This window comes from Pituophis catenifer, unplaced genomic scaffold (assembly GCF_029215685.1).
Source record: "Pituophis catenifer annectens isolate HBS135680 unplaced genomic scaffold, rPitCat1.0.hap2 SCAF_2, whole genome shotgun sequence".
NCBI lineage: Eukaryota > Metazoa > Chordata > Lepidosauria > Squamata > Colubridae > Pituophis > Pituophis catenifer.
The window spans coordinates 104,634,051-104,655,520 of record NW_027256882.1 but is presented as its reverse complement, the minus strand read 5'-3'; the positions used below and the strand labels follow the sequence as shown (position 1 = coordinate 104,655,520).

The 21,470-nt window shown below is 37.5% G+C and overlaps 2 protein-coding genes and 1 long non-coding RNA gene across 3 annotated transcripts in view; 2 read left to right on the top strand and 1 right to left on the bottom strand.

Annotated features, from left to right (window-relative positions):
• MEIKIN (meiotic kinetochore factor) overlaps positions 1 to 13,326 on the top strand; it is a 25,294-nt gene extending 11,968 nt beyond the window's left edge. The window contains exons 6-13 of the mRNA XM_070937317.1: positions 415 to 531; positions 2,152 to 2,188; positions 4,680 to 4,741; positions 6,864 to 6,958; positions 8,766 to 8,924; positions 10,449 to 10,568; positions 12,224 to 12,347; positions 13,280 to 13,326. Coding sequence (XP_070793418.1) covers positions 415 to 531; positions 2,152 to 2,188; positions 4,680 to 4,741; positions 6,864 to 6,958; positions 8,766 to 8,924; positions 10,449 to 10,568; positions 12,224 to 12,347; positions 13,280 to 13,326 — 761 coding nt within the window. The remainder of the gene's footprint in view (positions 1 to 414; positions 532 to 2,151; positions 2,189 to 4,679; positions 4,742 to 6,863; positions 6,959 to 8,765; positions 8,925 to 10,448; positions 10,569 to 12,223; positions 12,348 to 13,279) is intronic.
• On the bottom strand, positions 12,165 to 21,470 carry LOC139312485 (uncharacterized). Its single transcript, XR_011600002.1, has 3 exons — positions 21,184 to 21,470; positions 18,517 to 18,615; positions 12,165 to 12,341 (listed from the first exon to the last, which is right to left on the bottom strand). It is a non-coding gene; the product is annotated as an uncharacterized lncRNA (long non-coding RNA).
• Positions 21,071 to 21,470, top strand: part of FNIP1 (folliculin interacting protein 1) — a 102,822-nt gene continuing 102,422 nt past the window's right edge. The window contains exon 1 of the mRNA XM_070937315.1: positions 21,071 to 21,261. Coding sequence (XP_070793416.1) covers positions 21,167 to 21,261 — 95 coding nt within the window. The 5' untranslated portion in view covers positions 21,071 to 21,166. The remainder of the gene's footprint in view (positions 21,262 to 21,470) is intronic.

Genomic DNA, 21,470 nt, shown 5'->3' with positions numbered 1-21,470 from the left:
GCACATGTATCTGTTTTTTCTTTGAATTAGAAGGCAGACCATTAGTACATTATATTTGAATATTTTAGGTATAATAAGGGAGGAAAGCAGATTAGTCTTCTGCCCAATCCTTTTTAATTTGCTAATGTATGCATATTCCTTCAATCAACTCATGAATTCAAAATCACTCTTATTTTTTAACTTTTGATTTTGCAATTTCTGATCTAAGTTTCCTAAAGCCAGAGATAAATTAGTTCCATTATGCATTAAGCAAAACATTTGCTTCAGATTATACTCTCATTATCAACCTATTTGTTAGCTCCCCTGAAATATATGGAAATGCTCAGAAGTCATTATAAAAAGGCATTATTAACATTATAGATCTTTCTGAATTTTAATAATAGAAACATTAACTGGATTGTCTTCTGTCTTCAGAAGACACTGCTAGTCCTGAAACACACCTTGCGTGCAAAAATTCAACTCTCTTGGATACCAGCAAAGCCATCAACATAGACAAGATGTCACAACTGCCAGACCTTTCTAAAATACTCGGTAACTTTCAGAATATGATATATAACATTTTATTTAACTTTGCCATTGAAGTTCTATAGAAAAATAGAACTATAGAACTATATATTGAGCAGCTGACTTAGGTCTGGGTAGGCATATGATATGGATGAACTTGTGTCAGGAAATAAAAGAAGCTGGGGGAGAAAAGTAATGGACAGGGCAAACTACATCTGCCAGTTTCCACTGGAAATTACATCATCATTGAAGGCCAAACATTTCTCTAATTTAATTTAGCTTAGGAATCTCTTTGGGAGTAATTCTGCATGTCCTCTCATCCACAAAGCAGCATTTCCTTCTGTTCGTTGCAGGAGCCAGTTTAAAGTATATTGGCTTAATGAAATGCTGTCATATTTCATATTTTACCTCAGCGGAATAAGAATTATATCTGAATATGAAGAGGGGAGAGGAAAGAAGTAGGGTGGGAAAACACTTCCTTTGTTGCAATTAGAAGGTCTAAGGGCCTTTTGTTGTCAGTTCCCCATTTTATGGAGTTATTCTATGGGCTGGAGAATTGACAAAGGAATTCATTATCTTCTTCCTCTTCTGCTACTTTTTGTCATGCATTGCACAAGAGAGATGCGGAGATAAGAGGCTTGCTCTAGTTTTATAGTTCCACTCACAGTCACTTGAGCTAGAAGAGGCATCTGGGGGACATTTTGTCAATTTCACCTCAAACTGGTGAGTGCTACAAGGGACTGCTGGCAGCAAGTGGCCATGGTATCCAAAGGCATTCCATGGAAAAGGGGAAATGGCATTAGAGTAGGCAAAAATGGCACCACCTCTGATGTTTACATGAGATATTCCTCTGTAGGAGGATAGGCAGGGCCAGCAGGTTAAAGCGGCTATCACAATACCCATTCAAATCAGCTGAAGTTCTTGAAATGTACTGTTGAAATGGTCAACAGTACATTGGTGCCTGATCCATAAATAAGCGGAGCTGCTATATGTGTTTTAAAGCACATAAGTAGTCTCCCAAAAGCCTAAGACATAACTTGCAAAACAGATGGTGGTTAGGTTTTCTGTAAGAAAAGACAGTCCAGCAGACCAAGAGCAGCAGAGGGCCACTCTTAGTAACCAGAGAGCAGGGTCAGTGCTCACAATAGTGTGTTAGTCAACTGAAGTAAAAACACTGCCTTCAAGGAAATAAAGTGTCATAGACAGACTACAAAGCACCAGTCCCATTTTTGACATAGACCAAAAAAAGACACAGAGATCACTTCATGGTGGGTCAAAGACATGTATTCCTTTCCTACATATTTATTTCTTCTATTTTTATGGGTGTCCCCTTGCCAAGCAACTTTGTATAGCTAACTGAAAATTAAAAACATCAAAATTCAAATTAGAATCCTTAAAAACATGCTGGACACAAGCATATATTATACAACATATTCATGGGTTCATATACCATCCTGCCCCACTGCTTGGGACAACAGCCAAGTCTTCAGGGACTTCATCAAGGCAGGCAGAAGTCAAGTGACAAGTGGTTAATGGGGCACCTTTATACTGGGCAAGTAAAATATGGATGAGCACTATGACATAGGCAATTAGAAATACTGTACTATCTTTTATTTATTATATTCAGTGAAATTAAATCTCTTCCAGGTACCCCTTTAGGAATCCAAGGCCAATACATTGCCAGGTAAAAAAATTCTCTTTAAATTTGATAATTTGTTTTCCTTATATTAGTGTTTACAAAGCTGCTGATGCAAAACAATTTGTAAGAGTAAAGATGCCAACAATCTTATTGGACTCCAAATGTACTCTCTTAATAAACCAAAACCACAATAGAAGAGTAATTTAAACTGCCATTAGGAACAAGTGACTAGTGCTGTCACTATTGTGGGAATCATTTATTTTACAATCTTTACAATCTATACAATAAATATATTAGGTAGTTGAGAAAAATTATCATAATCAGAAATCTTAAAAGATATGAACTTCTGTAACGCGTGTTACTATTTTTATTTGTATGATTAAGGTTTAAGTCTCACTTGCTGCAGCAGTAAGTTTGAGTGCCAGATGCCAATTTCCATTTATATTTCACTCTACAGTAAGGAAATCAACTAAAGCCTTGGATGTGTTATACTAGACTATTTTACTTAGTCAATGTCTCTTCACATTCACTCCCCAAGGACCATTTTATTCAGAGAATGCTTCACATAACCTTTAGAATTACTGGCATTTATGCTTGGGAAAATCTCCAAGAATTGTGGAAATTTTGCTGAGAACTCTACATGTGAGACTTACTGTAGTTTTGAAGATCCCCTTTTAGAGATTAAATTTTCGATAGTGTATCTATAAAGGTAAAGGTTTTCCCCCATTCAGTCGTTTCTGACTCTAGGGGGCAGTGCTCATCTCCATTTCATAGCCAAGAGAACCAGCTTTGTCTGAAAACACTGCCATGGTCATGTAGCCAGCATGACTATACACTGAGGTGCATGGAACGCTGTTACCTTCATCAAAATTGTGCCTATTTATCTACTTGCATTTTCATGCTTTTGAACTGCTAGGTGGACAGGAGCTGGTGCAAGTGACGGGAGCTTATTCTATTTCGTAGTGCTGGGTTTTGAACCTGGGCTGTCAGCTTTCCAACTGACAAGCTCAGTGTCTTTAACTGCTGAGCTGTCACGTATCTATTGTGAGACCAATAGAGGTTCATATTAAAGCAAAATTAACCATATGAATGGTTTTGACTGATTAGCTGATATATAATACGTATTATCTCTCCCTACCCCAGAGGTCAGATTGGCTACCATCCTTTTTGTAAGAGCCTTAAATGTCTGCTTCGGCCAGATGGCTTGGGGTCCCTATGGGAGAGTTTCACACTGGAGGTGGTTGACTAATTAAAAGCTAACCCCACCTGCTTTCCCATTGTATCCGACTTGTACGTTTTGTGTTAATGATTTTATAGCATTTTATAGCCAATGATTTTAATGGTGGGGTTTTTTTATGTTTGTTATGCTGTAAGCCGTCCAGAGTGGTTTGAAATGAGATGGTCAGCAAATAAATGTAATGAATTAAAAAAATAAATATTGTTGCACACAAGTAGTCCTTAACTTATGATCACAAATGAGCCCAAAATTTCTATTGCTAAGCAAGGCAGGTAAGGGACTTTTGTCCCATTTTCTGACCTTTTTTGCCATAGTAGGTAAGTGAATCACTGCAGTTCTTAAGTGAATCATGCAGTCATTGGGCAAATCTGGCTTCCCCATTGACTTTCCTTGTCCGAAGCCAGCTGGGAAGGTTACAGGTGGTGATCACATGACCCGGGACAGTGCAACTATCATGAATATATGCCAATTCCCAAGTGCCTGAATTTTGATCATATGACCATGGGAATGCCACAACAGTCGTAAGTGTGAAAAACAGCCCTAAATTAGTTTTATCGGTGCCATTGTAACTTCAGAGTGTTGTAAGTTGAGGACTACTTGTACAGTGCTTTCCGGTTAATTTTTTTTCCACGTCTGAGCATATTGGGCTACAAACATACTCCACAGTTCTTGATCTGCAGCCATCCTTTGGTATCCAATTGGTTGTGATTTTTGCTGGACGTTGCTCACTCATGGAGCATGTGTCCAGCGAAGCCCATTCTTTGTATTCTCAATGTCTCAAGAGAGTCTTGGGAAATTACTTTGTGGAATTTCCTTGTTTGCGACATGGTCCTTATACGAGATATGAAGAATCCTTCTGAGGCAATGTTGTTGGAAGATATTGATCTTATGAACAATTTTTGTTGTAGATTTCCAGATCTCACCGGCAAAGATGGTATTTGGTATGACAATGGCATTAAATAATCTGATCTTGGTTGCTGTGTTTATGGCAGACATGGTCCATACTGAGCGCATTTGTTAGAAGACAGCAGCTACTTTGCCTGTTGGTATTTCACATCTGCCTCTGTTCCTCCATCTGTATCCATGATGCTACCAGGATACAGTAATTGAATTCTTCCACAAATTTTAAGGCTGTCCTCCTAATGTTATCGGGGTCTTGCTTTGAATATTGGTGACTTGTTTAATTAGAGGAACAAAAATATTTCATCTTAATACATGGATATTTTTATTTGCAATGCTAGTTATAGTTTTTCATAATGTTTGAATATATAATATATTAATACCACAGTCTTTTGCCAGCAGAAAACAATCCAGGCAGAAACTGCCTTCTGAACCCACAAATACTTCAGCTGTGGTAGCAGGTAAAAAAAAAAAAAGTTTCTTTACTATGTGTAAGGTACCTAATAGATTTTTTTCTTTATTACTGAGGTAAGGATTATGTCAACAGCCTATTTATAGTGGTTCCTTTAAATACTCTCTAATCATATGTTATAAAACTTTTACTACAGCTGGACTGCAATCCTAGCACTGAAAATATCATAACTAAAATAGTTCCCTTCTCATCCTCTGCATTGCTTTGCTGTCATTCATGGAATTTGTTTACATGCCCTATAATAATTTGGTATCATATTTTCTCACAAGACTAATCAGGGATTTAAAAATGTATGTCTCGACTTAACTATCAGTAATTTTGGCTTGAGAGAGAAAGAACTCAAGGCAGTGAATATACCTAATAAAAAAAGATTGACCTGTTCAAAATCATCCAGCCAACTTTCCTGCCTAACCTAAGGGAGGCCTAGAACTCTGTCTCCTGGCTTCTAGGCCAGGGTCTTAACTGCTACAGCAAACTGGATCTTCATAGCAGCTGTTACAATTTATTATGGAAGTTGCACCTTTTTGTGAAATTGCATGGCTGTTTTCTGAAGAACGTTTCAACTCTGAAGCTCTAAAATTGGTTGCAATCAATTTAATGAATGTTCATCCCAGATTTTCAGGGAGACCTTACTAGGGAAAATATTCAAAGCAGCATTCTCTACTGTACTCAAATTTGACTCATCTTTGATCATAATAAAATGAACTGAATACCCAGGCATTCAGTTCATTAATTTGTTGAGAACTCTTTCCATTCTCTTTGAACGGTCATGCGTCTGTCTGTCTGTCTATCAAAATAAATTAAAAAAACAGTTGTACATCTTCTGTTGGATCATCTCTGATTTGGATCATCTCAAACCATGTATTTTTCCTTCCCCCTGGTAGTAGCTTGTACCTTAATATTTTGTCTAAAGTATTTTATTTTATTTTATTTTATTTTATTTTATTTTATTTTATTTTATTTTATTTTATTTTATTTTATTTTATTTTATTTTATTTTATAGTATTTTATTTTGGCACAAGACATAATCAAATGCCTTGATCCAATGTCAATAAAGCAGTAAAAATATGCATGCATAAATGTGCATTCATAACCAAGTTCCAGATCATAGCAAATAATGTCCTTACACCAGAGGAGAATGTGCTGAAAGGACATGGTACAGAATATAATGTGGCCAAACACTTCCTCTCACGCTGTTAAGCACCTGTTTCCATGCCAATCATAGAGGAACCTGGGAAGAAATGAATGAAGAACAGAGGATGTGCATTCTATTATAAACATAAACAAAAAATTAGACCAGGATTGTGCAAAGGCTGGTGAGCAGAATCTTTAGCAAAGAAAAAAAATTCGTATAAGAGCTATGTTAGTTAGATTAAGGCCACCTAACTAACTCAAGATGGAGGACAGTTTTTCCCTTCCCCTCATCATTTACGTGATGGTGACCTATCAGAATGGTGATCTGGAGAGCATTTTGGGGGAAGGGAGGGAAATCAAGTGAACAAGGGAAGCCTGATTCTTCTCATATACTAGATTGGAAGACAAGTCGACTGAGACAGGATTGCTCTGGTGAGGAGCACTTGGCACAGAAAACATAAAAATGAGTGTTCCTACCAGTGCAGCTTTATAAGAGATTCCTGTACTGGTTTCAACTCAATGCATGAAGTCCAGCCTTTAAAGAGTATCTTGCTACACTTTCTCAGTTTCCAAGCCAGTATCGGAAGGACTAAAGAGGGTCTGCAACACTTTGATTGGCTGCTAGTGGGGAAAAATGGTGACAAGCTACAAATCACAGCTATTTCTGGCTGCAGGCTGCACCCCAATTTTTTTGTCACCATGGTAACAGTTGTGAGTACCTGATTCATCTAAAGTAATTGGTACCCTTGGATACATACATCAAGTGCAAAATGTTCATTCCCTCTTTGTAGAAAGATTTTGAATAAAGTGGGTAAGCTATATATAGTGTGAAGATATAATTATATATTCTGAAATTGGGAATAAGCACATGATGCTGTTGATCGGCCTCTGAGTCACAAACCTATGGCTGGCAAAAATAGGGCCAGTTTTTTTCAGATGATTTGAAACATACTGTGGTGTTTTGTTGTATTTTTCAGGGAAACAAGTGTGTAAAATTTTGTCTGCAAATGAAAAAAGACTTAAATCACAGCCTTCTGGGGTTTCATTATTGCTTCCAGAACGAAAAAAGAAGGTAACTATTTTTAATACTCTTCGGCTGTCGGTATAAATTGGGCAATGCGTGATTACCTTTATTTCTGTGCACAGTTACTTGTGTATTTGACCTCTCTACCACAACCCACTGTTTTTATAAGTCTAAGGAGAATATCTTTACTTGTTACAGTGAATCACAATTGTGAGATTTTCAACTGAAGTGTTAAATTATTCGTTGCCAGGCTGTTATAAAAACCATAACAAAACACCCCTTCCAAACAAAGTAGTAACACATCTATATTTATTGATAGAATTGGACATGAATTGGACACGATTCCCACTTGACAATTGTAAGCTAATACTAAAGTATTGCGTCCTTCTTTGGAATATCAAGCTGGTATGAATGATTGAAAGGGGACTATAATTGGATTTAATGGATAACAAAGATTAACATTCGCTTGAGCTGAGCTCAACCCCTAGCGACTACATGCCTGTCGTCCATGTAGCTTTCATGGCAAGATAACAGAAATTATTTGCTATTATCTCCTGAGATTTTTTTTTTTTTTCAGATTTCCCAATCTGGTCTACAACCCTAGGGTTTCCTGGTAGTCCCTCATTGAAGTCATAACTAAATGTAACCCTGCTTAGCTTTTTCAGGATTAGCCAAGCCTGATGAAATGCTGCCCCCTTCTACAGCTGTAATAGATTACAACCATCAAGGATAGGGGTAATATGACAGGGCAGGGTTTCTCACCAACATGCTTCCTGTTACTGGTAAATGATGGAAGAATACTCTCAGTGGAATGTGATAGATAGAAGGAAGAATTATTTAACCAGTCCCGTTTGCTTATTCTTGCCCACAATATTTCTTGAGTTTCTCACATATCCAGCCAGTCTTATTTTCAGTTTTGGAGTTAATATAAGAAAATACTTTTTGATACTGTCCTCCTGTTCTTAGATGCAGATGCCCCAGAAGAAGCAATTGAAGTTATTATGGTGTTATGATGCCACTGGACACTTTAAATGGAGACAAGGCTTTTGAGGAAGGAAATCCTTTTTATAGTCTGCATCCTTCTCTTCTCTCATGGACTTATTAGAAGATCTTAAGAAACTGAAGTCACCAAAAATTCCAAAATATAGAGCACAACACTAAGGAGGAGGAAAAAACCCCATGTTGTTGGCACCCAATTTTACCAGAAAGAGAGACACCGAACAATGGAAAATATTTTTATAGCAGTTGAGGGTTGCAAAGTGGGAAATCTTAGGGATTTTATTTGCCAGCCAGGTTGGGGAAGCTAGGCAAGTCCTTGTCAGTATCCCTGGAGCTAGTTCTATTGTTAGGCAAAACGGGCCTTTCAGGGGGACAGAGGAAGATCCATGGATAAAAGGAAAGGAATATTGCAGCTGATTTGAATCCTTGGAGTTTTCCTGTAAGAATGCCCCCAGGCTGGACTGTGAGCTGGTGACTTAGGCTTTAATACTTTGGTTTAGATGGGATTACAAGGGGCTTTGTTTTGGGGCAGGGAGGGTCAGTTTGCATCTGATAGGAAGAGGCAATGAGAGGCTGTGGGTTTGACTCCTGTTTGACTCCTCCTTCAGAAAACAGAGGGAAAAAAATGCAGTCTCCATTTTCATTGCTAGATCTACTTTCTCCAAAAACATCTTTACAAAAGTGTTCTTGACAGTGATGGGGAAATGAGTATAACCTCCTCCATATAATTTGTTATGTTTTTAAAAATGAGATAAAAATGCAAAATGCTTTGTTTACATTAGGTTATTTTAAATGTAAGTACATTTTTCACTAGTCTTGATTTTACACGATACACATTTCCTTTTTTTAACTTTAGATTGAGGATCAGCAATCTGTCAAAAGGAAATGTAGAAAAAAAATAACATTCGAAAATGTATGTTCTATATCCTCTCCTCATGTACTGCCTTCCTATGGAAAAAACAGCTCCAAGGAAATGTGTGGGATTGTAGCATCCAAACCACCCAATGCTGACAAGGTATGTAACTACTGCCTGTGTCTGAAGGCCATGGGGAAGGTGGAGTGCATGCACAAAAGGAAAAAAGAAGGTATATAAACCATATTGAACCTGGCACTTAGAAATACTGACATAATGGCAGAAAATCCACAGCTATGACTTATTTGGCACCTTGACATTGAGAATGAGAATGCCTTTATCCATTTATTTCAGGAAAAAGATCCAATGGGGAGAGCACCCTTATAATCAGTGGAGGCTTACATATTCAACACTGGATACAGGGGTCAAGGCCCCTTCCACACATTTGTGAATGCAAGCTTGCTCATTTGACTTTCCACGGTTTCCGCGTTTGCACAACTGTAGATACTAAATTCAACTTATCAAAATCTGGCACCCATATATGGTAGATGAATCTGGAATTGTTGGATCAAAGGGTTCCAGTTTACAGAATAATCGCATATTTTCTATTGCACAAATACTCTGTATAGGGCACATAACCTACAATAGGTTTCTTGCTTTAAATATTTGATTGAGTTTAAAGGGAGGGTATTAATTGAATGCATAAATAAACATCTTTATTTCTTTGCTACTAAATTTATTTTATTTTTTTTTTATTTTATTTTGAATTTGTATACCGCCCTTCTCCCTGAGGACTCAGGGCGGTGAACAGCCAAGTAAAAACATCAAGTACAAATATTAAAATACAGTTAAAATATACATATATAAATTTGGCCCCATTAATTAAAAACAATAAACAAAACACTTAAAAACACTTAAAAAATTAGGCCAGCCCGGCTTGCTGAAAAAGGAAGGTTGAAATGAGATTTTGTTTTTATTGTGTGCTTATTTTACAACTGTAAACTACCTGGAAATGTTATGTTAAAGTACCTTAATGGCACCAGACATTCTGGCTATTTAAACTAATATTTTCATCATATAGGTAACAGTATAAATGTTTGTTTGAAGTGTGCCACTTAGTAATACTTTTAGGAAAAAATGTCTTTTTTTAAAAATGAGCCAATTCGCTCAATTGCAAAAGCATTAATATCTTTTGAACATTGTTATTTCTGGCAATAAGTATCCTTACTTGCTTGGCAGTTTTGCTTGAAAAATAAACATTGATGTGAAATGAATATCAACCAGAGTTTCCAGTTTAAATGACTTTTATCAGAAACTCAAGCAAAAGCGAATAAAGGATTATTTTCTGTACATTTTGAATTATCAATAGCTGAGATGCATCTTAAGACTGAAGGTTATATCCAGACATTTTTGTGTTAAATATGTTTCCAGTTCAAAAGAGTATCATGTAACTATCTACTTGAACAACACCTACTCTGATGATCTTGACCCATAATGGTGTCTTATGATAAGCCAGTTTTTTATATGCCAGTATCACAGCATATTTTGACAAAGGGAAGGCTGTTTTGTCTTGCCCAGTTCAGATAAACTACACCTGTAAACTGAAGGTCATGAAATATTTTCCTTGAGAAGCACACTCTCTGATTAACCATAACCCCTTGTATTTTCATTTTGTTTTGTTTACAGTTAGACTTATTGTCCACACATGAAGCCTTGGTCCAGGACAACTGTTTGGCATATAAAGAGTGTCCAAATGTGAATTCAGAAGCAATTGTTCCTCTTTCTCCCCAAAGGACCATTTATCAGGTTATATGTTTATTTACTTTTTCTGTGATTCAATATTAAATTAGTATGCGATTGTTTGTTTGTTTGTTTGTTTGATATTTAAAGCATCAAGGTAGTGTAGGAAGTTAGCACCCACCCCTTTCCTAGAAGAATGAAATATTTTAGGAAATATGAAAAAGGCAGAATATTATATTTCCCTGGATGAGAAATGGAGAAGCATATTTTACAGACAAAGCAGCTCCCATCTTCCTGCCCCCACCCTTTGTCAATTGGCCATTAAGGCCTGGGCCAGTCTATTCTACATAACAAAGATCTGCCTCCTTCAGGCAGAGCCATAGTAGGAATTGCCAAAGATTCAACAAAGATAGGATTAGCCCTCTACACAATAGCAGCAGAAACTCACCACATGTGACCATCAGCCAGCAAGACCCCTACCCCCTGGGAGTCTGACAACCAATCAGAGTACTCTTTCTGGGCCCCAGGAAGTTCAAAGCCAGAGAGAGCATAAAACCTGAAAAACTCGCTGTATCCCCCCCTTTTCTGTTCAGGGACTCAAGCCATGTGATCCTGTCCACCATTAAACCATCTTTCCAAGCAGTCTCCATGTTTCCAGTGTCTGTTTCCCCACTTGGAGCAGAACCTAGAAGGATGTTTCTTCCAACAGTAGAATAGAATTTCAAATGTTTTCAAAGTTCTGTCTCTGAAATGTGATATATTCTTAGGTCTGGTTTTCTTCTGGTTTTACACTTTAGATGAAGATATTGGTACTGAACCATGAATTACTCATTTACCTCCTTTATTTGGGCTCTTTCTTGTTTTAATATATGCACTATAATTTCAAGTGTCACTTTTTTTTTCTAAAGTGTTTTACAAAAACATCTGTAAAATTAATGGCCAACTTTTGCTGCCAACTTTTGCTGCCAACTTGCAGAACCTTTCCCCTCCCAAGGTATATTTTATATTGATTCCATAAAGGAGAGTTTCAAATAGGTTGATATTGCTCTATGACTCCTTTCAAACATACTGTCAAAATTCACCATTAGTTTTGTATCATCACAACAAGCTTCTGGTATATCTGCTTTTCCTTCCCTTTTTCCTCTGGCATGGGCTCAAGGGTTTAAATTCAGATCTTTTAGAATCTTCATTAAATCCAAACTTGAAGGCTCCATGTTTATTTTAAGTTATAATTGGTTTAAAGCAGTCAGAACCAAATGTTATTTGATTTGGCTTTCTAGCAAACCATCGTTTAAAAGAAACCTGTACCCCCAAACTCTTTCCAGTAATTGGAGGAATTATTTTATATATATATATAGGAAGAGGAAGTTATTGGATACTTGGGAGATTAATATTAGCTGTACTTAATTTTTACAATTAAATTTAGTTTTGTTCTGATCTGCCCTATTTTTTTTTTTTTTTTGGTCCAGGAAATTAAGAATCTGATTACAGCCTTTGCTCTTAGTTTGCCCATTCCTAGTTTAAATTAACTAGGATATTCACAAGACGTAACTCTGTTTAAAAATGAAAGGAAGTGGTTTTGATCTCATATCCACTTTAGAAAAAGACAGAGGAGTGTGAGCACAAGAGCCAAAAGATTATACATGCAATGCTTACCTATTAATTTAATGTTCTGAAAAGTACTCCATGTTGTATGAATAAAGTTCTTCTATTTCATTCAGTATTTACGTAGCCCACCAGAAATCTGCTCTATTATTCAAGCTTCACCAGGATTTAGACCACTGAAAGTACTCCAACATCCAACAAATAAAAAAGAAGGGTTTCTCCCACCAGAGGCAACTGAAGGTAAAAGGAAGAGAAAGGAAATATTTTGATGAGCTATCTTAAATGGGTAACATGCTTTCAGATTCTATATGCAGAAAATAGTTTGTGGTAATTTGGGATAAAAGCTTCAGAACAAACTCCAGACTTGGAGTGAACCTACAACACGAATTGCTTGGAAAGGGAATTGAAAAAATGTGAGATTAGCTCCTGAGTTCAGATTATTTCTTGGCTATACTGTAGATCCGCAGAGTGATTTGTGGGCAAATCATTTCTAACACAAAAAGCTATTTAGTCAGTTTTATTTCCACCTTTAAAGGTTAACCTAATTGATAAAATTAATCAGTCTAACATAAATCAGCAAAGGTAAAATGGTAATGTTGAGCATAAAGGTACATTATTGCTAAGAAATAACTATAATAGGAAAAAGATATGGAAGATCGTTACTATTGAAAGATGGCAGTTTATATATCTTGTCTGTTACCAAAAAAGTATATTAAAGCCGTGGTGGCACTGTGGTTAGAATGCAGTACTGCGGGCTTCTTCTGCTGACTGCCGGTTTCCAGCAGTTCGATTCTCACTGGCTCAAGGTTGACTCAGCCTTACACCCTTCTGAGGTCAGTAAAATGAGGACCCAAATTGTTGGGGGCAATAATGTTGACTCTGTAAAGTGCTTAAAGAAGGCTGTAAAGCACTGTGAAGTGGTATATAAGCCTAAGTGCTACTGCTATTGCTTGCTTTATTATAAGAACTGCTTTTTCTGCTGTATGCCATCCAAATTTCTTGTTATACCAGATATTGCATTTTAGACAAGTTTTTAGATCTATTTCCATTGACAGTTCTGACTGTTCTACAGTTGTAATGTTGTTCCCAAATTCAACAATATGATACTGATTTATTTTCTCCAAAAGATGAAACAGAAATTTTATCCCAGTACAAAAATATTTATATTTCAGATATTATTACAAGCTCAAAAACCTGGACCTGTGGTAATGGTAGCTGAACATTTCAGTTGTTATTTCACCAAAGCAGGAAGAAACTAAGCAGAGTATCTGTTAGATCCTGCTACAGTATCTATTATAAACAGCAGGTATAATTAGTAAAATTCATGGGCATTAAGTTCTATTGGAATAAATTATATTAATACTCTCTTCATATCTTACATATTCCTAGAGTTATATCTAATTTCCAGTATTTATCTACAACGCTTGTTACATGCTTCTGAATTTCATACTTATTGAACAATATGTAAAATGGTTACCTAGGAAGGAGATTGTTGGATTTGCATATGGGAACTTATTATTTCTGTATTGAAAATTACTTTGGTTTACTTCTTAGTTTTCTTAAGGACAATGTAAAACATTTACTTAGTTGAATCATTAAAAAAAGGAAAAATTGTAAATTGAGAAAATGGAAGGCAGCACATAATTAAAGAAAATATCTGGCTTTTGTACATTTGAAACCTGATGATAGTTTTAAAGAAAATAATGGGGGAAAATATACTTCAGGATACATGTATTTTGATAGGTAAAAGCTGATTATAAAATGGCATAAGTTTAGTGTTCATGTTTTGAATTATATTTTTGAAACTATTTTACATATCATTCATATATATATATATATATATATATATATATATATATATATATATATATGTAGGTCTTTGGTTATTCGGGTCTTCTCCCACGTAAAATTGGAAGTGTCTTGGCGACGTTTCGACGAAGTCTCATTCGTCATCTTCAGGCTGGTGTTCTCGGCTTCGTGCTTCCAGGAGCAATGATTTGCTCCTGGAAGCACGAAGCCGAGAACACCAGCCTGAAGATGACGAATGAGACTTCGTCGAAACGTCGCCAAGACACTTCCAATTTTACGTGGGAGAAGACCCGAATAACCAAAGACCTACATACAAACACCCGCGAAAACCTGAGAAAACAAATATATATATATATATATATATATATATATATATATATATATATATATATATATATATATATATATGAATGATATCAAGGGGGTGTGTGTGTGTGTGTGTGTGTGTGTGATATATCTCAGGATATTAGCCTAAATTTAGCTAAACTGGAATATTTGAATTTAAGCCAATTCAGAATAATTGCTTCTATTTTTCATTTCAACTATACTGAATGTAAATTAAAATGTGAAGCTCTAATACTTTTGTCTCCTCTGAATATGTAAAAAAATAAATCATTTTTGTTAGCAGAGTTCTTTTTAACAGTGTTGTTTCTTTTCCTCAATGGATTTTAAGACAAAATATTGATCTTCATTGCTGGATTTAAAAAGATTGTTCTGCGTATTACTTGTGATAAAGAAGCTTCTGTGGTACTGTTCTCCTAACATGTTTATCATGGTTTACTCAGCCCAGTTTTCTGGCCAAACACAAGACACTGAATTATAAAATTAAAACAAATCAAGTTGAGTTTACATAATATAATAAGCTAAAATTTATTTTGCCTCTTGGTGACTTTGTATGCTGGGCAACTCTAGCCTGTATTCTGCCTTATTCAAACTCCTCCCTCTACCTTAAAGACTATTCTTAAAATTTTATGGATGACACAATGTTTAATATACCTTTTGGTTTGTAAGTATCTAACGTACTTATAAAAACTGAAGTGTGATGGCTAGAAAAAGTCGCTATGAAGAGGAGATCAGAAGCAGCTGCTGCCTTTTGAAAACTAACCAAAGCTCCTTATTATGCTTGGATTTGGTTTAGTACAACCTTTTTTGGAGAACAATTTTACTGATGCTATTCCATGAAAAAATAATCAAGACAAAGTAAATCTTTGCTGGCTCTTATTGCCTTTGTCATATGGTTATACCAGTGGAAAAAGAAGCTTAATACTCATTTCTGATTTCTCTTAATGTTATTTTCCAAAACATCTAATGTGGTCAAGGTCACTTTATAATGAAGATTCTCCTCTGATGGACGTCTACAGTGGTGTTGACATAAGCACAGCAACATATCCAGCAAGCTTCTGATTCCAGTCAGGAATAATCTGCCCGATGTAGTCCTTCATGGGGTCAGTTCAAATTTTCATTTTACATAACACATTGCTAAAGAGAGAGTTTGTTCCTATCAAAAGCCCTTGCTTTACAGAATAATAAAAGGCAGCTCTTCAGTTTGCCTGAAAAATTAGATGGAAACAATATCATTTATTATAGAGACACATTATTACACATAGGACTGACTGACATTGTCTAGTCACCACTTGATGGCTTGCATATCAAATAAAAACTTAGAAGTATGACCGAATCTTGGATTTTAGACATTTGCTGGAGGTTACATTTTGCTTGCAACCCATGACCATGATCCTTCTCATTTCTCCTATTTAATTGTGACTCACCTAATGTTAAGAGAGTATAGAATGTACTATGTGGGAATGCCATGGACTCTGGCATTGGAGTCTAATTTTGTGCATTTGTTTTCATGCATAGTTGATATTTTCCAATCTGTATTTCAATTTTACTTTCCAGGTAACTTTGGGATTCTTGGTGCTCTCTGAGTTTGTTTGTTCATTTGTTTGTTTGCACACATTTCATTACCAAACTAGGTAACAGCATCACAAAAGACCAATGAGCTGGGGGCAATCTAATCCAGGATTTATAGAAATTTCACACAATTGAAATTAAACATACTGTATAAATTCTGCTTCATCCCTAACTTGGGAAAAATTGTTTCATTTTGTTCACATATAAGTGTTATTAAGGCTAGATTATTTCTTGTTACGGAGCAGAGAAGATGGGTTTCTCTGTTTGAATTTCTGCTTAGAATTATTAGGATGTTCCAAACTATTTCTCAAGCACAAAAGTGGGGCTTCAATTGCTGACACAAAAAGAAAGGTCTGGTTATATTGATTGATTCACTGATTCTATAGCCCATCTTTATTATTTTTATAAGCAACTCAAGGTGGCGAACATCTAATAGTCTTCCTCCTATTTCCCCCCACAATAACAATCTTGAGCTGAGAGTGTGTGACTGGTCCAATATCACCCAGCTGGCTTTCATAGGTAAGGCCGGACTTCAACTCCCAGACTCCCAGGTTCCAGCCTGGTGCTTTAAACACTAGGCCAAACTGGCTCCCCTATGTAAATTGGAATGGGACAGGAAAATGCATTATATTTGGTGACTGTTATATCTACTACCAAGTCTTTACTCTGCCATACAATTTTGATACTCAGCACCATGTTTCGCAGGAGTAAGAAATAGAAAAAAAGATTGAAGTTCTTTTGCTGTACTTTTGACCGACCATCACTTTTCATCAGCACTAAAGTCCCTTTACACAAATTCTATTTGTGTGAAATTTGTGATTCTTCTCCCCTTGCTATTTTAACTGCACATTTCATCACATTCTGGTTTCAAAACAATGAAGTTGCAAGCCATTTTAATTTTTTTAAAAAATCAAATGTAACCTGAAAAACTATCAATTTTCTATCATATTTAGTGTGTCTCATCTCTACAAAGTTTAATCTTGACTGCTAATTGACTAATCGGTACATAACCTTAAAATGGCCCATTTTCAATCTTGAATTAGTATATAAGCAGATTACAAGATTCATTTAAGCTGTTTAAAAGATTCTATAAAATTTAACTAAAGATTTACTAAAACTTAAACTAAATAAATAAAACTTTGAAGGAAAGCTAAACCATAATAGAGAAAAATATGAAAGTTTTGTATACTTGCTTTGTTACCATTACAAAATTATACATGGGGTTCAAAGAGAAAATGTATAGAAATGGTACAAAATCCTTAGTCAGTTTTTCCTTCCTAACTCAATAGAATGTTTTACCGTTTTTCCCCCTCCAAGTCACTTTTTAACTTGTTCCCAAGGAAGTGAATATTATATTTATTCAGACTTCTAACAGAACAAAAGGAAGAGCTGTGCAGACCTATAGGCTTTGTTGAGCTTCATGGAATTAAAGGGTCTGCTTTCTATCCCCCCTCCCCCATCTCCCCAGAACCTTTGTTCAGTCACTAGTGCTTTTAATTGACTTCCTGATTCCAACAATGATTTTGAACTTTTTCTTTCAAGCTATTCTCCTTCCTGGTATTTTTTTTTAAAATTCTCCTATCATTCTAGTATTCAGTTGATGCTTCCTTACAAAGAAGTGGCATGGTTTTATTTATTGGCCCTAGAATGACCATTTCCTTGGCCCTCAAATATGGGAGAGCTAATTTGGTATAGTGGCTAAGGCAGCATCCTAGAAATTGAGAGATTGTGAGTTCTAGTCCTGCCTTAGGCCCCAAACCAACTACATGACCTTGGACCAATCATTCTTAGCCCTAGGAAGGAGACAATGGTAAACTATGTCCAAAAAATCTTGCCATGAAAATTTCAGGGACTTGTTCAGGCAGTCACCAGGAGTCAATAATGACTCAAAAACACACACCCAAAAGGGATGAAAATACTGGATTAAAGCATTTTGCTTTTTGATCCTTTGAAACTGCACTTAAGACACATCTCAGCTGTCACTTTCAGTCTATAGAATATATTTTCCCTTACTTTGATAAATGAACATAGTTTAGTTTCTCACATCCATTAATATCTATACTTGGAAGAATATCCTAATCATAAAACCAATCTTACATGCCAATTGGCACTAAAATCTTCCAGTCTTTTTCATGACAAAATCAGTAGATTTGGGACCCTCAAGGTAAGGAGGGCTAGCAATCATGGCTCTTCAGGAAGTAGTTTTGGGAGAAGATGAGTAATAGACTTAAAGTCTTGGCAAAAAGTTTTGAGAACCACTAAAACCACTCTCCCCACCCATGTCTGGCTTTTTGGATTTGGGGAAACAATGACAAAATATCCTCCTTGTTTCAAAACGGGGAAGTGAGACTGTTCCTCCTAAAAGTTGAGCAAATGGGAAAACAGAGAGAAATAAAAATATATAAAGGTATATGAAGCAAAGGCAGGTAAATGTATATGATTAACTCAAACTAGGAAGAATATTTTTAATTGTCTCTAAAGGTTAAGCTAGAATTTTAACAGTGGTTTGTTGAATGACTAGAATAGTGCATCATACTCAACACATAGAAGATATATTCATGCAGCTCATCCAAAGGAACACCGGAGTATTTTATGTTTATATTTCAGGTGGGAATAATAAGAGAGCTAATGGTTTGATTTGGACTACTTACTGTGATTAGGAATGGCTAAGAGCTTCACCACTTACTTTTGTCACAAGGTTTTGCATGGCAGTGTCTTCCCAGATCAGTACACCATCATCTTTTCAGCGCATACCTATATTTTTCCAAAAGGGCAGCAACTCCACCTGGAAAGTGTAGCCATAAAGATATCAAGAGAAGCAACTTCTAAAATCAAGACTCCCATCAGGCTAACTCAGATATCTGATGTTTGGAACCAGAAAGGGAATATAGATCGTTAATCATTTTATTTTAACTATCAGGGAGTTACTACCAGGGAGGATTTGTGTCTCAATTGCCAAGATGACTTAATTGACTTTTGTCTATACAGGTAGTCCTTGACCTACGATCCCAGTTCAGACCAGAACTTCCATTACTAAGCAATTTGATTAAGCGAGTTATGCCCAATTTTACAATCTTTTTTTGCTATGGTTAGTAAATCATATAGTTATTAAGCATACTGAGTTTCCACCACTGAGCTTGCTTGTTGCAAGTTGGTTAGGGAGGTTGCAATTAGGAATCCCAGGATGTTGCAACCATTGTAAATACATGCTAGTTGCCAAGCATCTGAATTTTGATCACATGATTGTGGGGCTGTTGCAGTGGAAATACCAGTCACTTTTTTCAGCACCACTGGAACTTTGAACCATTATTAAATGAATGATTGTAAATCGAGGACTACCGTGGTGGCACAGTAGTTAGAACTACAGGCTGCTACCAGCAGTTGGGCAATTCTATTCTCACCAGGCTCAAGGTTGACTCAGCCTTCTGAGGTCGGTAAAATGAGAACCCAGATTGTTTGGGGCAATATGCTGACTTTTTAAACCGATTGGAGAGGGCTGTAAAGCACTGTGAAGCAGTATATAAGTCTAAATGCTATTGTTATTGCTATATGCCTTGCCTGTAAGGTAGAGGATGAAAGGAAGATCTACAGTAAATGTTGCAACATTGAATATTCTGTTTCCAGCCTTGTCCTCTTCTATGATCCTTGTACCAAGGTTAGGAACTTTTTGTGTATGGGAAGAGAAGTTAACACTTTTGAGAAGGCTCAAAGATGTCACATTTTTGTGTGCTGGGATTTTCTATATTTTTCTGGGGTTTCTACACAGACAAATTCTTTTTGGAAACAGCCAGCCAGAGACAGATGAACAATTCTGACCAATATCAGACCATTATGTGTCATCACCATGGTCAGTCTTAATGCATGGCTAGATTTCCTGAAAGGCAGACTGCATTTATATAGTCCACTACATCCAGAGCTCTATTGCGACACTTGCACCTTGAATCACTGGGTGTGCAGTTTTGTCATCATTGGAACACTCATACCTAGCACACCATAGTGTAAAGGGTCGTGGAGTGATGGATGGCGATGGAGAAGAGAAGCTAAAGATTTAAGATCACTCCTATCTGGTGAAATGTAGAACTTTTTGGGCAACTCCCCAATCTCACTTTCCTTGAAGCAACTTAAACTAAATGGTGGCGCATGTGGGACACCAACAAAGTAAGTTCTTATGGATACTGTCTTTAGCTCTCAAGGGAAAAGTGCTTAGCTTCAGTTGCTGGCTGTCTTGCCCATCTTCACTTTTGTTTCCCAACCATCTTGACATCTTTCCTGGTAATTTGTAGCTGAGAGGACTTAGGGAAATTTCATAGCATCCACAATTAATATCTTGGCACAATCACTTTGTAACCATTTCAGTCCGTTGCTAACATAAACGAAAGACGCCCCCCCCCCCCTTCATGGCACTTTTGAACTCTGACTTTTAGAACAATGTAACTAGAGTCTTCTCCTGACTGAACAGAACTGAAATGGAGCAGAAACGGGAGGGGTGGAGGGAGTTCCCAGCAGTATTACTCAAAATTATGTTTATAGAGCATTTTTGCCTTCTTGCGCTCTAGATCTCTGTTAGATTTGTGGAACGGATGCTCAGAATAACAGAATTGGAAAGGACCTTGGAGGTCATCTAGTCCAACCCCCTGCCTAGGCAGGAAACCGTACACCACTTCAGACAAATGATTATCCAATCTCTTCTTAAAAACTTACAGTGTTGGAGCATTTTCTGGAGGCAAGTTGTTCCCCTGATTAATTGTTTTAATTGTCAGGAAATTTCTCCTTAGTTCTAGGTTTGCTTCTCTCCCTGATTAGTTTCCACCCATTGCTTCTTGTCCTGCCCACAGGTGCTTTGGAGAATAGCTTGACTCCCTCTTCTTTGTGGCAGCCCCCTCAGTTGGTCCCCGTTAAGCAAAATTCCCTTGCGCTTTAATGGGACCTAAGCCAATCGGGGGTAAAATTGGCGGAGGAATCCGAATTAATTTGTCTAACACCCCCCCCCCCGCCAATTCCACGCTCCCCTCCCCCGGTTTCTCTCCACACCAAAACATCCCAGGGCTGCCGCGCCGCCAAGCCAAGCAGGGATACGGTTTTGCCCACGTGGGTTGGCCTGGCCAGCCAATCCGCGGCCGGGGAAACCCGCGCGAAGCCCCGCCCTCCTCCTCCTCCCCCCTCCCCGCTCCCTCCCGTTCTCTTCAGCCGCGGCTGCTGCAAGTGATTAATTTTTGTCATATGACTGTCACACCGTATGGAGTCGGGTTCGAGGAACTAAGCTGGCTGCCCCAGCTGCGAAAGGGCGATCGCTGCACGGGCTGTTCCCTGCCGGGACGGAGCGTCGCATTCCCAAAATGCCTCCCACACCCACCTTGTTGCAGAAGCTTTTCAACAAAAAGAACGGCTTGGTTTCCCCCGGCAAGGAGTTCAAGGAAGAGGCGGTCTTCAGGTAGGTAGGGCAGGCGAAAGCCGGGCGAGGCAGCGGCTGCCAGCTTGTCTCAGGCGGAGGAAGCGTGCTTGGCTTTCCGCTGTGTTGGCTGCTCCTCTCCGCTCGATCGCTTCCTACTGCACCCCAGAAACGAGTGCCGGGAGTGGGGGCTCGATCCTGTCCCTCCCCTCCCTCCCCTTCTTGGTCCGGGCTCTTTCCGCCCATCTGGC